The sequence below is a fragment of the Nelumbo lutea genome, chromosome 2 (assembly GCF_056320005.1).
Source record: "Nelumbo lutea isolate HS-2025 chromosome 2, American lotus-T2T, whole genome shotgun sequence".
NCBI lineage: Eukaryota > Viridiplantae > Streptophyta > Magnoliopsida > Proteales > Nelumbonaceae > Nelumbo > Nelumbo lutea.
In genome coordinates, this window is record NC_142685.1 from 103639536 (window position 1) to 103652593 (window position 13058).

General features: G+C 31.1%; 1 protein-coding gene across 2 annotated transcripts; it reads left to right on the forward strand.

Moving 5' to 3' along the window:
* Positions 1–1860: 1860 nt before the first annotated feature.
* LOC148872439 (uncharacterized) lies at positions 1861–12380 on the forward strand. Of its 2 annotated transcripts, none has more exons than XR_016106676.1 (3): positions 1861–2069; positions 11814–11846; positions 11924–12380. XR_016106676.1 is itself a non-coding variant. In XM_088967835.1 (3 exons), the coding sequence occupies exons 1-3, from the start codon at positions 9868–9870 to the stop codon at positions 12292–12294; spliced, it is 414 nt and encodes a 137-aa protein (XP_088823961.1). In that variant the 5' UTR covers positions 9208–9867; the 3' UTR covers positions 12295–12380. The 2 variants fall into 2 exon arrangements, 1 of the variants encoding a protein (XP_088823961.1); XM_088967835.1 differs by lacking the exon at positions 1861–2069 and adding an exon at positions 9208–9877.
* Positions 12381–13058: the final 678 nt, after the last annotated feature.

Consider the following 13058-nt stretch of genomic DNA (forward strand, 5'->3'; position numbering starts at 1 on the left):
AACAAATCGGGGATGTGCAAAAAGTTAGAAATAAAATGCTATATTTATCAAAATTAAAATAATAATAATAATAATAATAAAATAAAGCGTTATGATTTTACGAGATCCTCCGTACTCTCTCATCGAGATTAGGATTTTTAGCCATCAGGGCGAGGATGGAGCAGTGAATTTGAATTTAGGATTGGGTTTGGGGCAATCAAAACGTGAACCTGCCTCACCCATTGCCATTCCTAGTTGTACTATAGATAAATCAAAATACAACGTTCCAAGTAAAAGGGTCCATCTACAAATTTTACCCAATCTTTTTGTGTTATATCCATTGCTTGCCCAACTATTTGAAGTTACTTCTATTTGGACGTTAAAATTGTATATTGGCTTTAGATTGCATGGTCGGTCCATTTGATCTAGGAATTTGTTATGCTTGGGTTTGGTTTTGGACCATAAAATCGTATGTGCGTTTTAGACTAGACAGTTAGACCATTTGACCCACGAATGCTCATGGCTCTGGGTTTGGTTTTGATCCTTAAAACCATAAGTAGGCTTTGGATTGGATGATCGGATCGTTTGACCCAGGATTCGATCATGGCTCTGGGTTTGGTTTTGGACCTTAAAACCATTTATAGGCTTTAAACTGGATGGTTGGACCGTTTGACCCAGAATTGATCATGGACATAGGTCTAGCTTTGGATCTTAAAATCGTATGTGGGCTTCAAAAACTATCCCTATTTACATCTTCTTAATTATGATAATGTTTAAATCAATAAAATTATGTTTTTATAAAAATATAATTTTTATATGCAAATTTGTTTTATAAAATTATGTTTCTTATCACAAAAGGGGTCCATCTGTGACATGGGATTGGCATCTAAGCTCTGGGTCTAGTCCAACAAAAATTAAGGTCCGAGTCTAGTCCAATTAGGGGTAGCCACGAGAATTATAAGCACTGTTCAGTTATTGTAGTCATGACCAGTAAGCTTTGCGATCACTCTATAATTTTTTTCATATTATAATAATTGATCTTTTATTTTCCAATATAAATTAATTAATAATTTTTCTGAACATGTAATAATTTATCAATATTTTGTTTTCAAAAATTTTCTGAACTAAGAATAAGTTATCCTTTATTTTACAATAAAAATTGATCAAAAATCTTTAGCTTTTAATATTTCTAATATAAATTAATCAATGATTTCCGAAAAATGTAATACTTTATCAAGAATTTTCTGAAAATGAAATAATATTTTTTTCAACAATTATTGCAATAATTTTAAATATTTTTTGTCAATTCAATTATTGATATTTTAATTTTCAATATAAATTATTCAATAAATTTGTTCACAAATTAGTTATATTTTATTTTCAAAAATTAATAACTTTCAATAAGTTATTAACTTTTCATAGTTAACCAATATTAATTTACTGAAAATTAATCTTTTTGGTAAATTACAAAATTTTTATTAATTAATATTTTTGGCAAATGAATTTTACAAAATTACCAAAACCAATCTACAAACATTAGTTACCAATTTTACCAAAAATAGTATATCTAAATTAATTACGAAATTGAACAGAAATAGTTTACCACAATTACTTACCAAAATTATCAAAACTAATTTGTCCAAATTCACCAATATTAATTTTGTAAGTTAATAAAATTGTGTTATACTAAATTTCTCTAAAATTACCATAATTGATAAAATAATAATTTTACAAAATTATCAAATTTATTGGTAATAAGATCTTGAACCCATTCCCCTTCCGTTACTTCTAACCCGTTCAAAAACACCGACCATTAAGGACCAAAATTTTGAATCTCTCATTTCAAGTGTATTTAGTTTGTTATTTAGTTCCATTTTCTTAGCACCTATTCATTGTAAACAGACAACAAATATTATATATGAAGTAAATAGACAGACCTCACTGTTTGGATCTCTCTCTCTCTCTCTCTCTCTCTCTCTCTCTCTCCAAGACTGAATTGAGGCATGCGTCAAGCCTAAACACCAAAGGTAGAGGAATCATTGAAATTTTTCACCACGACTGAACTCTCCTCTCATGTTCGTTCATTGTAGGTAAGGCCAAAGACTTTGGACCCATCCCATTTTTCTTTTCCAACTACATTTCATTGTTCTATTGTTACTATTTTTCCTTTTTAAGATTTATTTATATGTATGAATTGCAAATTTTATAATGAATATTTTAATGTGCTTTTGTTATTATTCTAAACTAATATATCATTTGCAACTCTACATCTAGACTTTTTTGTTATAAATTTAGATAATTCATTATTCATGTCATGAATATGAAGCAATTAATCTTCTTAATGCAATTTAAGATATATTTGGTTTGATAGGAAATAAGAAGGAAACAGAAAGCTGAGAGTCATTATAGGCATTCAATCACTAGAGAGAGGTAAAGAAAAACCAAAGCCGATGTATGGATTTTTAATAATAAGTGTGTCATTCTCAATATAGATCTTTGTTCCCCATCCCCAAACACACATAATCATCATGGTACCACACAAATAAATTTATCTATATATCTATTTATCCAAAAGTTATGATACCTAAAAGACATTGTATTGGACAGGCTTCAACCAATCAAGTTATCCCCTTTAAGTTTAATCCACATTAGACTCCAAATCCTCATTGTATTTTTTTTTTTCATTTTTTCATTTTAATATTTTTAATTCCCTAATTAATTATGTTATCTCATTGAATCACTCCTAAAACATGCCCTTTCCTAAAATTCCTCTTAAACTATCTCCTCCATGTAATTTTTCCTAAAGCATCTCTTAAATACTATCTCACATCCCCAATGGACTATCTAACCCTTTCTCTCTCTCTCCACCTTCTGAATACATTGTATAAATTAAACTTTAAAAATTTAAATAAGATAAATCATGAAAGTAAAGTAATAAAAATTAATACATTGAGGGTTGTGATTCAAAGTTTTAGCCCACAACTAATGTAGTGGTAAAGTAGTTAAATTTCTCAACAAAATAGTCCACTATGCACAAATGTTCTTTGCATTTTGGCCAACTCCATTGGCAATAAGATAAGAATTGTGAGATTTCATACTTTTTAGTCCCAAACTCTGAGAATAAAACTAGAACTTTATATATCACTCCATTTTTATTGCCACTAGTGTAACTACTATACGTCCTATTCATATCAAATGGTGTAGGTCATTTAATACATCATAAAAACATCATGAAAATTCCCCATCCCTACTTAGAAGGACCTAATATAAAAATTATCATATCATTATATGAAAATTCCCCATCCCCGCTTATTGTCTCATTACACACACACTAAGGAAGTATATCTTTTTTTCTCATTTTTAAAATTTTTTATTTTATTTTATTCCATGCCATTTTCCCAAACAACTAATGGATAAAGAAAGGGAGATTTGTTTTTCTGATCTCTAACGATACAACACCACTATCCCTATTTTCTCTTAAATTATCTCTTATTCTAGTTTATCTACGAAATTATCTCTATTCCCTATTTATCCTCTCCCCCACCCTTCTTTATAGATTTTTCATTAAACATTTTTACCCTTTTAGCTAAGCAAACAATGGGTATAAAAGGGGCATATATGTCCTTTACTCTCACTTCAAACATTGCCCACTTATAACTATTAAAAAATTAATACCGTATTGAAACCATGAATTATAATTGTTCAGAAACTACCCACTTAATACCTTAATTAATTTTTGGATAAATGAATTACAAAAAGTGGCCATAAATTATAAATAGTTTTGTCTTAGAGATACTGCCACGTGCTATATCATGCCCATATCGTTGAGTATCAGTGCGTTTCGGCACCGTATCGGTCGATACGCTACCGATCGACCAATATAGTACAATTTTACTATGGCGGAATCGCAAATAAAACTCCCTTCGAAAGAGAGCTTTTAAACCCATTTCAGAAGCCCTCTTTCTTTCCCAAACCCTTCAAAAAGGTTTTTAGCCTTTCTAAATACTCAAATCTTGTAAAAATTTGTCAAAGGATCTATAAATTTGTAAGATTTAATAAGTTTTTCAAGGTTGTGAAAAAAGGAGTGAAAATAAATATATTTTTTCAAATTTCTTTTACATTTTAAGCCAATGTTAGAAAAGATAAGGAGAAAGAAAGTGGTTTGCCCCTGTCCCTTCGGTTGGGGGGCTTCGCCCTCCAGCCCCCAATCCCTTTTTTCGATGTAGCCCAATTTATTTTTTTGAGTTAAGGGGGTCCCGCTCCACTTCGCTCACTCGCCTCCGCTTCGACAAGACCCCCCATTTTTACGATTGTTATGCATTTTTATTTTTTTTATTATAAAAGATTTTTATTAAAGACCTCCTTGTGTTCGAAGAGGCTTACGCCTCTTGCATTTTGAACTATGCTTCATGTCTCTAGGTAGTGGAATGCCCCCATGTTTTAAAACATTGATATTTATTTTTTTTAATTTTTAGAATAAAATATGCAAAATATTTATTTCACCTATTATGTCCATAAATCCATTCATTTTTTTTTTGTTACATCTTTACTTTTCTTAATTTTAATTTAATTTTTATAATAAAACATGCAAAATAATTATTTGAATAAAAATAAATAATTGTTTAGTTTTTAAAAAAATAGAATAAAACATGAAAAAAAATTACTTGATCTATAATGTCCACAATTAGATAGTATGTTTTCGTTCCCGACTTCCCGTTTATTGATTATAATATGTTTTTTTTTTTCAAAAAAACCCACTAAAACATGTTATTTTTATGCATAAATAGTTCATTTATGTCTTATATTTGGTTACATTAATGTTTATTTATGATTTATTAGAGTATTTATAGCATTTCCATGTGTTTTCATGCGTATCTTAATTTTTCGTCCGTATCCATGCGTATCCAAGGTGTATCCTGATGTCTCTTAAATTTGCCTTTCCAATACGCATAGCATTTCAGATACTTTGAACCTTGAACACAACATTAATTATAATAGATTTAATAATATTCAACAATGAGAATATAAAATATAAGTAAATTAAAATTTTAAATATTATTGAAATAATGAAAATAGATTGAATAACTTAGAGGTATTGAATCTTCCAAATAACAAATTTATGTAATAAATTTCAAAAAAATAATTTTAATTGATATTAAAAACAGAATATTAATTACAATTAATAATGAACTAATAATAGTAATGTTATTTCACTTATATCAATTAATAATTCTATAAAATAACTTTTATGAATAATAATTGTAAAATCTTTAGCAATATTTATTATATATTCATATGTACTAAAAATATTATTTATTGTATTTTCAATAATTATGTATAAATCTATTTTTGTTTTCTTATTTAATAGAAAGTTCTCAATAATTATTGAATACTAAATTGTTGTTATTTATTTTTTTTTTACTTTAACTTGTTGTACTTATTAGATTTACTGTATCATTATTAGAAATTTATTTTTAGTAATTATGTATTTTCTTTATAATTAATTAATATTTAATAGAGATTAAACTATTATTGAATATTACACTATTTATTATCTAATCTAATACATTTTTAGTATTTATTGTATTCTTGTAATTATTGTATTTAATGTATTTTTATTATTTATTTATTGTATTTTCATTATAAATTTATTTTTACTAACTATGTATTTTAGCTACAAATTTTCAATAATTATTGATTATACTACTAATTTATTTGAAATTAAAAGAGTTCACTCATTAGTTCAATTTGGTTATAATTATTTGGCCAACCAAACTGACTTGGTTGAGCTGGGGAGTTGGTCACTTGAAACTAACCGACCATTAGTGAAACTGGACAACTTGAGTTATATCGATCAATGTTTTAAAAACTGATTCAGAGACTAACCCACTTTTGCCACTGGGTTGCATGTCACCGGTTCAACCATTCAAGTCAAATGGTTCAAACCATTCTAAGTCATTAGGGGTGATAATGGGTCGGGCTAGGCTGGGCTGATTTTAGTACTGATGGTAAGTGCATTAACCTAAGCCCAACCCAACCCAACCCGCACCTCAGGCCTAGATTGCAAACCCAATCTTAGACCTACACATGCCCAGGCTAGGCTTATGGTTTTTTTAGGCCTAATGAGTAATGAGTTTGACCTATGACATCAATAATAAAAATCTAATTATTTCATTTATAAATAAAATAAAATGTAATACATGCAAAAAAAATATGGCACAAGTCGAGGTTAAAATGGGCTTGGATAAGCTTTGGGCTTGCACACAAACAAAGACATGGGGTCCATTTAATTCTTAGAGTTCGTTTGGCTTATCTTACCTATCCCTTTTCGGGTTGGTTGGTTTCATCGATTTGATGAGTGACCTTAGTTGAAATTAATTATTGTTATTTTTATTACAAAAAATGTGAAAAATAATATATAAAGTCTAAAGAATTATTAATTATTTAAAAAGTTAATATATAAAACAATTGTCTAGTATTTCTATTATTTACCTTTCACTTAACAAAGTTTGAAGTGAAAAATTTTAATAAATACTTAAATACTATAATGAAGTTATGTAATAACTTTAAAATATTTATTAAAGACACAAAAATAATTATAATATATTTAATAATGTTCAGATTATTAATAATTTGATATTTTTATAAAATTCATAACGAAATTGCATAATTACAATATAAATTATAATTTACAGATTATTCAATTTCATAACTAAATATTCTTTTACAAATTTCAATAAAATATTATTTAAATTTTAAATAACGAAATATTTTACATAACTAAATTTTCAATATCTAAAATAACAAAGTTATGTATTAAATTTAAAAAATTTCTTAAACAAAAAACTTCAATAACGAAATCATGGTTTAAATATTATTAAAAAATATAAAAAGTAAATTGAATAAGGAAATTATGTAATAGCTTTAAAAAACTTTATCAAAATCACAAAAATAATTATAATAGGCTTAATAATCCTTGATGATAAGAATATAAAATATAAATAATTTAAAATTTTTAAACATTACTGAAAAATGAAAAATAGGTTAAATTAAATAATGTGGAGGTATTAAAGCTTCCAAATAACAAAAATATGTAATAATTAAAAAAAATATATAGTTTATTAACTATTAAAAGTATTATTTTACTTGTATCAATTAATAATTATAGAAAATCATTTAAAATAACATAAAACGGCTAAGGAGCAACAATTAGATTGACACTCTCAAGTAACAACATTTTCTATTATTTTTTCTTCTTTCCTCTCTCCATTGTTATTTTATTTCATTTCATTTCATCTTCTCCTCTTTCCCACCCCTTTCATCATCTTCTTCTTATCTCCACCTTAGGTCAGTTAGATAGTTGCAATCGGTCTCTCTGTTTCGTTCTTTTCTTTTTCTATTTCTACATAATAGTTTTCTATCTTTTCATGTCATTTCTTTCCCTTTTCTCCTTTCTTATTTTGTTCATTATCATCCTCTCCTTTTGCTATTGCCATTAGACCTATTAATGGACCGGCTTGGCCCAACTCGATTTAAGTTAACCTTGGTCAAGATTTCAGGCCTACAGGCTCGAGTCTAAAACATTGGGTCTGACCTTTCTTTGGGCTAAGTTCAGGATTTCTCAAAAAAGCCTAGCCCGAACCCAAGCCCGACTTGATAATATATTATATAATAAGAATATATTTTATATAATAAACAAATATATATAACATATTTTTTCTTTATTTTTTCAAGTAATAGTAAAATCTTTCATTGTTTTTTAGGTTTTGAGATCTTTTTATATAAATAAAATAGTTTTTTATTGAATAAAAAAGAAAAAATATTTTTCTAATTTTTTGTCCGGGTTCGGGCTCAAGACCTATGCCTGATGGTTGAGCCGGGCTTGGGTTCAAGCCTGAGTATATTCTTCTAATATAAAGGCAAAGCCTGGCCCGAACCCGGTCCGACGCGGCCAATGAACAAGTCTAATTGCCATAATCCACTCCATTTCTCTTCTTCATTTACTTTTTTCCCCTTCTCCTTCACTGATCTAAAGAATACAGTAGGCCATGGTGGAATATTAGTGAGCACGCAGGAGACATGAAGGAGTTCCCTCAAGAAAGAATGATTTTAGTTTGGTTAAACGATTAAATCGACTGAAATGCATTTAAAATTAGTTTAATGGTTTTATACAAGGTTTTTGAACTGTCGTTATTAACACCTGATTTTTGAACCGACGTTATACAAGGTTTTTGAACCAACGCGGCCCACCCCCTGAACCCTCTGGTTCACCCTGAACACCCGATCAAACCCTTCCGGTCACTCATCGAAAAATCCAAAGAACCCGAGTTTCAACTCAAAAACCCTTAGATCCACCATTAAATCTTTTTTATACCAATCTGATGAGCCCAATCAACACCCATTTGCACCTCAATTCTCATATTAGACGCCACCATTAAATCCTAGAAAACCTAAAGTACCTACCCACAAATTTCCTATCAAGATTCCTTCATTTACCCTTTCATCAAACAAAGATTCTATTCCAAGCCCTCTTATCAGCCTAAACCCTCATAACCCAAATCCCCTCAATCTTAACACATACAAACTAATCAGACCATATCATTAAAATGTAGATGCACAAAAACACCTGCCTACAAAGCTTTAATTGAAAATTCCCTCGTTTACTCTTTCATCAAACCAATATTCTGTTTTGGATCTTATAAATGACTTAAATTCCTACCATTTCGACACTCCTAAATTGATCAGACATTACCACCCAAATCTTAGATACTCTAAAATACCGACCTATAAAATTTCAGCCCAAAATACCTTTTTTCGTCCATTTATCACACATAGGCTCCATTTTAAGGCTCTAGATTGAATGAACCACTACTCTTCCAAATCTGCCAAATCTGGGTCGAGTTGGACCAATCTGATATTTTCAATTAACTCAAAATGTCCAAAACCTCATCCTTCCGATTTTTAGTCAAAAGTTCCTCAATTTACCCATTCACTCAAAATATTCCGTTTCAGCCAATCACACCAGCTCGTACACACAAAACCCTCAATGCGGTCGGACGCACCTCGAACCTTTACATTTTAACTCTTAACCCAAACCCCTCATTATTGGACCTGGTTTGAACCCCCTTAACCGACTTTTACCCGAGAATCCCATACTGCAAAATTATCAAAAAATACCCCTGGATCCCCTAAAAATTACGAAGCTGCCATCGCCCCCTCTAAAAATCCAACGCTCGCCCTAATCGAGGGATACACTGTTCATCGTCACTCTTGTTCAAACAGTACCTGAGCGGCGGCTGCATTATCACCGGCCATCGATCTCTTCTCTCTCTCTCCCTCTCTCTCGCTCTCTCCTTCTCCTTTTTCTTCTTCTTCTTCCATTTTTTTCCAATTCGAAGAGAGGCACTGTTCACCTTCTTCTACCTCTGGATGCTGAACCAGCGGCGAAAATCGTTTCAATCTTTTTTGGGCCCCTCTTTCCTCTCTCTCTCTTCTTTTCTCCCTCTCTCTATCTTCTTCTTTCTTCCCTTTTCTTCTCCCTTCACTTGCTTTCTTCCTTTTCCCTGACCGGCATCACTTTCAGGTCGTCTTCAATCTCTCTCTGAAGTAGAACCAATCACGGGGAAAACCTCTTAACTGTGAAATTTATTTTGTTTTCATCAAAATTTCGGTGATTTCTCACCGTTTTTATCAGATCATTCCTATTCCCCAACAACAACATCAGTTCCCTTCATCCTTTCGGTTCCCAAAATTAGTCAAAGGTCCTCTGTTCTCCATTGTCATCGATCAACCAAGATCATTAGAAGCGGCAGCTAGAGTCATTCCTCTCCTCATTTTAAATCAGATTAGCACCAGAGTTTAGGAACTACACCATCATCTCGGGCCAAAATGCTGTCAGGTAACTTACTCCCAAGGTTCTCTTCACAAACTGTTTTTCCTCTTTGCTATATTGCCAAGATTTGATTTAATATCTAACTATTCTACCTCTTGAAATTAAAATTATATTGATTACAAATCCCTGTTGATATTATATTAATTTAATATCTAACTATTCTACCTCTTGAAACTAAAATTAAAGTAAGGGATGTCGAATTCACTGAGTTATTGGGTAACAGGGAGTTTCAAATTAAAGTAAGAGATGTCGAATTCACTGAGTTATTGGGTAATAGGGAGATATGGTCGGAGGTGGCTATCAGGTTCAGGTTCTCACTCACCGGAGGGTCATTCATCTCAGATGAAATATTTGTAAATAAAATTAATTCAATGAATAAGGGGGAAGGTGAGAGCAAAGATGACAAGAGGGAACAAATGACAAGGTAAGAAAAAAAGGAAAAAAAAATATTAATTAAATTAGATCAAAGTTGAAAGGTGAGGTTAGTATAGATTTAGACATGTTTAGGTGGTAGGAGGGGACAAGTCACCGAAAGGGGAAGGATAAAAGAAATGAAGAAAAAATGATATAAAAATAAAAGAATAAAAAATAAAGTAAAAATTTAAATATAATTAAAAAAGATAATAAAATAAATCAATAAAAATAAAAATAAAAAATTAAAAGATTCTATATATATATAGAAAATAAAAAATGAATAAAAATAAAAATAGGTTTCTATAAGAAAACAACATAAGCAAATGATAAAAATTCAATTAAAAAGAAAAAGGAAATTAAATAAAGACATATTTAAGTAGAGGATTTTTTTTTTTTTGTGATAGTTTGTTCATGAGTTTGTTTAGCTTCATTGTCTATTAATTGTTCTTGGTCAATGGTTTGTTTGCTCTAATTTGTGCTTATTGTGAAATCCCATGTGGGCCCCACCAATTGTATTCGGGAGAGGGGTGCCTAACTTCTTTCCTCTCCCATCCGAGTCTTACTCGAACTGGTTTTGGAGTCACTGTTAGAACCAAACGGTTTTGAAAATCATTCTTGGAGGTCCCATCACCTCCATTTTCATATCTAATGGATGGTGACTCTATTTCCAACCTAGGTGAGCCGTTTTCCTAATGCTCACAGCTAGAGGTGTAAATCGGGCCATGTTGCCCGCGGCTCGGCCATGCACGGCACGGCACGACACGACTGAGCAGGCCGTGTTGCCTGTGGGCCGACACAACCTAACTCATATCCCAACCCAGCATCACCCATATATATATATATGTATGTATTTTATATATTCTATATATAGTTATATAATATTATATAAATTATAATTATATAATAATATATAGTACATAGTATATTAATAAAATAAATATTTTTTAATTTTATTATACTAATTTATTTAATTATTACATATATAAGCAATTTTATACACAAAATTCATATAAAATTAAAATTTTAAGTTTTTTTGTCAATTTGTTTTAAATAAATAGCTTTGGCCCGATGCACGGCCTGGCACGACCCACGGGCCGTGTCGGGCCAACCCCCAAAATTTTCATCGGGGAGGGCAGCACGACCCGTGACGACCTGCGGGCCAGCATGGCACGACCTGCACAAAGTGTGGACCACTTTACACCTCTACTCACAGCCGTCGACCTAGAAAATCGTGGCTAGAACGACTCTGGTTCCGAATCATTTTTTGAAACATTAGTTTTATATGCATCTCAATCAGATTCAATTAATAAAATAGACAAATTGGTAGTACCAGTTCGGTTGGCAAAACTAAATTAAACGTAACGAACCGATCTGTTTTCAAACAAGAGCCCACAACTACTTATAAAATGAGTCCCTCTATTATATCTACCTTACCATTCTCTCGTTTCATTAAGCTCTATTTCTCTCTACGTTTCTTTCTTTTCAAGCTTTTTTTTTTTTCTCTTACATTTTTTTTTCATGGCAATAGAAGCAGGAGAGGGAGCCACTGGAGCAAAGGAAGGTAACACTAATATATTCTATTTCTTTCATTTGACTTAGGTTTCTTTCTCTTATTTTATTGTTTATCTGGAGTTGCAGATTTGGGGAGGAAAATCGATGACAAAACAGAGGAAGTCAAAGAATCAGTTGAAGAAGCTGAGAAGAGACAATATGTTGCGTGGAAAACATCGATGAAAGAAATGGAGTACATAGAAAACAAAATAAAGGAGGGAAACGAGGATTTGCTCAGGGAAGTGAAGAGAGAAATTGGTGAAGAAATTGGAGAACTGAAGAGAGAAATTGGTGAAGAAATTGGAGAACTGAAGAGAGAAATTAGGGAACTGAAGGATTTGATGAGAGAAATACTCGAAGAGATAAAAGAGATGAGGAAGACGATGGTGAAAACTGTAATCACTGTTTCATGTGTGGTTGTATTTGGAGTTGCAGTTTTATATAAGAAAATGTTTTAGTGAGTGGAGAACTTTACTCCACTCAATAATTTTCTAACTCTTTACCTTAAATGCTGATTGTTTTAATTTGATTTTACTACAAACAATTGGAGTGGATGTGTTTTATAGCCTTATTTCTTGTATGATGCATTTGCAAAGTAACATAATGCATCTCACGGCCAAAGATGCTTGTCACCTCTGAATCCAAGCTCCAGCTTTGCAATTGGAGGTGTCAGCACCACCAGGCCCGAGGTAAATTTCACGAATGCAGAATCCTGATCTTGATTAAACTTTGAATATGAAGTCCTGAATTAAATATCTAATTTTAGCCTTTGCCAAAATCCTGTGAGAGTTTTTGCACTCCGCTGAACCAATGCATTGTTTATCTATACTAATAATTAATATTTTAACTCTATTTCTTCCATATAAATAATTATAACTATGAGTATCTTTCATTGTCTCGTATCTTTAAAGATCCTTTGAAATACCAACAAATTGTGAACTTGGGCTGAAGTGTGGGGTTTCTGCTTTCATTCAACTTCTTGTGGCATCAATAGAGCTACATTAACTAGGATCCCATGTTGAGAACCACAACATCCAAAAGAGTCTAATTCCTGGAGTAGAAGAGCAAACATGTTTTTTGTGACAAAAGTAAAAGTTGGTGCTTAAACAATCATTTTTAGTATGTCATTGATAAAGGTTAGAATGATTGAGATTTCACTAGGACAAGTGTCGCAATACCCTTGGACCAGGAGTAAAAACTTCACTAGATGATGTTGCAAATT